The sequence below is a fragment of the Buceros rhinoceros genome, unplaced genomic scaffold, assembly GCF_000710305.1.
Source record: "Buceros rhinoceros silvestris isolate BGI_N320 unplaced genomic scaffold, ASM71030v1 scaffold14179, whole genome shotgun sequence".
Lineage (NCBI taxonomy): Eukaryota > Metazoa > Chordata > Aves > Bucerotiformes > Bucerotidae > Buceros > Buceros rhinoceros.
In genome coordinates this window covers 4450-7332 of record NW_010432205.1, presented here as the reverse complement: position 1 = coordinate 7332, position 2883 = coordinate 4450, and the positions used below count along the sequence as shown (strand labels likewise).

General features: G+C 49.4%; 1 protein-coding gene across 1 annotated transcript in view; it reads right to left on the bottom strand.

Moving 5' to 3' along the window:
• CCNF (cyclin F) overlaps positions 1–2883 on the bottom strand; it is a gene marked incomplete at its 5' end in the record, with an annotated part of 10119 nt that overhangs the window by 5230 nt on the left and 2006 nt on the right. Inside the window, 6 exons of the mRNA XM_010143690.1 lie at positions 10–41; positions 324–475; positions 864–941; positions 1457–1561; positions 1860–1913; positions 2253–2446. Coding sequence (XP_010141992.1) covers positions 10–41; positions 324–475; positions 864–941; positions 1457–1561; positions 1860–1913; positions 2253–2446 — 615 coding nt within the window. The remainder of the gene's footprint in view (positions 1–9; positions 42–323; positions 476–863; positions 942–1456; positions 1562–1859; positions 1914–2252; positions 2447–2883) is intronic.

Genomic DNA, 2883 nt, shown 5'->3' with positions numbered 1-2883 from the left:
TCATGGTGGCCACTTCCACCAGCCAGTCAATCAGGATGTACCTGGACAGGAAGGAGAGAGATGTTGGTGGTGTGGTGGAAGCCAAGAGCCACCCCACCCCTGGTTACGGGGCCCAGTCAGTTCAGTTCTTCACTGGGGCTTGAAACAAGGGCTCTGATATCCCCTCCACCAAGGGTCGCGTGTTCCTCCGACCATACATGAGGCACCACAGAGGAGTAAAGCAAAAAACCTCATCTCCCAGCAGCCCTCACTTTAGACTTGTGTCCCTCTACAGACGTCAGGGGCCATGGCAATGGCGCTGGCTGCTGGATCCGAGTCTTTACCTCATTGTTTCGTTCATTCCTTTCTGCACTGTGAAGATACTTTGCTTGCTGATAGGAAGGGAAGCTTGAAAGATCTGAGACACCATTTCGCTGGAAGATTTTGCTTCTAGTCCTAGTTGGTTTCCATTCCCACAAGCTTTGGCTAAAGCCATCTGTAGCAGAGAGAACACAAAAGAAAGTTTGGTTTTTACCAAAGGCAAACTAAGGCAGCACAGGATGTTCCTGTAATTTTTCTGCTGAAAATAGCAAGAGAACATGAAAAATGCCTTGAATCAGTAGCTCTTTGTTTGGCTGAAATATTGCACACACACACACACACGTTCCTTGGAGAGAGGCTTTTATGTCCACTGAAAGGTGGACTTTACTCAGCTCGTACTGCAGCTGAGCAGTATTTCGTGAAGGAGGGACTGCGGAGAAAACGCACATGAAGACATGGATATTATCCAGCAATTTTGACCCTGTGTCTAAAGGGAGGAGCCTAAACCCACAACAGCAGCACAGAGAGGCTGAACAAAGACTGTTTTTCTGGAAAAGTCTTACTTGTGCTTCCCAGCAGCCCTTTGCTGCGTAGTCTCGTAGCTTCCTGAGACTTTGGAGGTATCTGCCAGGATCTGACATCTGCAGAGGGAATGGAAACAGATTTCAAGACCCACTGACACAACGAGCAGAAGGACTGAGGCACTGATACCCGGAGAAGACATGCTGCCTGGGGTGCCCCCGCTGTTTCATTGACCAGGCTGTTCCTCATTGTGACAACGCTGTTTTTAAGAACCGTTCTTTGGCTCTTGCCCAAGGAAGCGAGACAAGTCCTTCGGGATTCCACTGCCAGGGCTTTGGCGAGCTTAGCAATAAGGCCGGCAGCCCCCCACAAGCACTGGCCAGCGGCGCCTGCAGCAGCGTTGGTAAAACACGACTTCTGCTGCACCTCGGCTACAGCTGCTCGGAGACTCACTCTGAATGCCACGGCAGACACCAGAGCCCATTGGAAAGAGCTCTTGGCACTCTCCTTGCTCATGAAGGGAGCGAGAGCTGAGGAACACCAATTTCTTTCTGCGTACATTCCCTGCACATAACAGAGGTCCAGCAGTTACAGAGAAAAGGTAGTTTTGAGACAAAAAAAAAGTTCTACTTACAGCAGCCTTTCTGTTACTTTCCCAAAGGAGGTAGGAGCTGTTCAAACAACCCTGCTTTGAAGATTCTTCAAGCATTTCAAGGGATTCTTTTCTTTTTTCTTCATCCTAAGAACCACGGAAGGATCATTATTTTTTGGTCTGCACTGGGACCGGAAGGCTTCCTTTGAGACCCGAACACGCCGCAAGCCCTTGATCAAGCCCAAATTAATTTCACTGTAACATTCAATAAACTAAGTTCATAATGTTCCTTTAAACAACCAGGAAAGGAAACTCCTGAGAACCGAAATTCCTGCACCACTTGAGGAATATCGGAGCATTTGGCTGGTTTGTTTTTTTTGTTAAATCGAGGCAAACAGCATTAGCATCACTAAAAGATACACACCCAAGTCAAAATGCTGCTCACCTCAAAGAGACTCAAGACCTTAGCCAGGCAGTGGAGAATGGATCCTTTCTGAGCCTGAAGAAAGCATGGAGATAAAGCACGTTACAGATAAACGGGGAGCAAGGGCAATTTTTGCTGGTAATTCCAGACTGCAGCTTGTTTTGCCTTTCAGTTGTTCCCCCCTTAATGTTTTATCTTTGAGACAGGGCTGAATGTCTCAGAGGAGACAGGACAGGCCTCCGGCACTCATCACTACCAAGCATAGCTTGGCAATAAATTCATTGAAATGATTGATCCACGGTCATTTCAGCAACAAAGCACAGGAGCTCCTTGGGGAAACACAAGTATTTTTTCCAAAACAACCAGATGCAGCTCCTGCCCTCTGTCAGGGCCCGGGGCAGGAAGAAATCTTACTTTCTCCAGCTGACACTCTGCTTTGAGGCTCTCGTAGACCACAGCTTTACAGCAGCTGCCACTCAGGGACCAGGGCGGACGGATGAAGAGCCAGACAAAGGGGGCTGCGCACACGTTCAGACGCTCCGCCAGGCTGAAGAAGTGAGATGCCTTTAACCCATTCACTTCTGCACGGCCCTCGTCGGAGATGGACACTGAACAACAACCAAAAAAGCCAGGAATCATTCAGAGTTTACCCCGAACGCGAGCCTGGCATTGAGCCAGGCCGCAGCAGGAAATAGGATACGATCAGGAAAAGACTGGACAGCGTCTTCCCCTCAGAGCCTTAAAAAAAAATCACAGAGGAAGAAAAATCCTTCTACAATCAGTCTTTAGGACACATAACCCTGAGCTGGGGCGCGGAGGTGCGAGTTCTGCAGACACCAACATTTGCAGCAGCGTAAGCAACTAGTGAGCAGCCTGCCCTGCCCTGCCCCCACTCCTGCCCCCTCCAGCCCCTCTGCTACTGCTGGTACTCGAGGTGAGTAGCCAGGTTGGTCAGAAGTTTACAGAGGGTCAGTGCTGGGACGTGTACCAACTTCTTTCAGAGCTGGGCACTGTGCTGCCCCTTAACTCTTGGCAGTGATTTAGT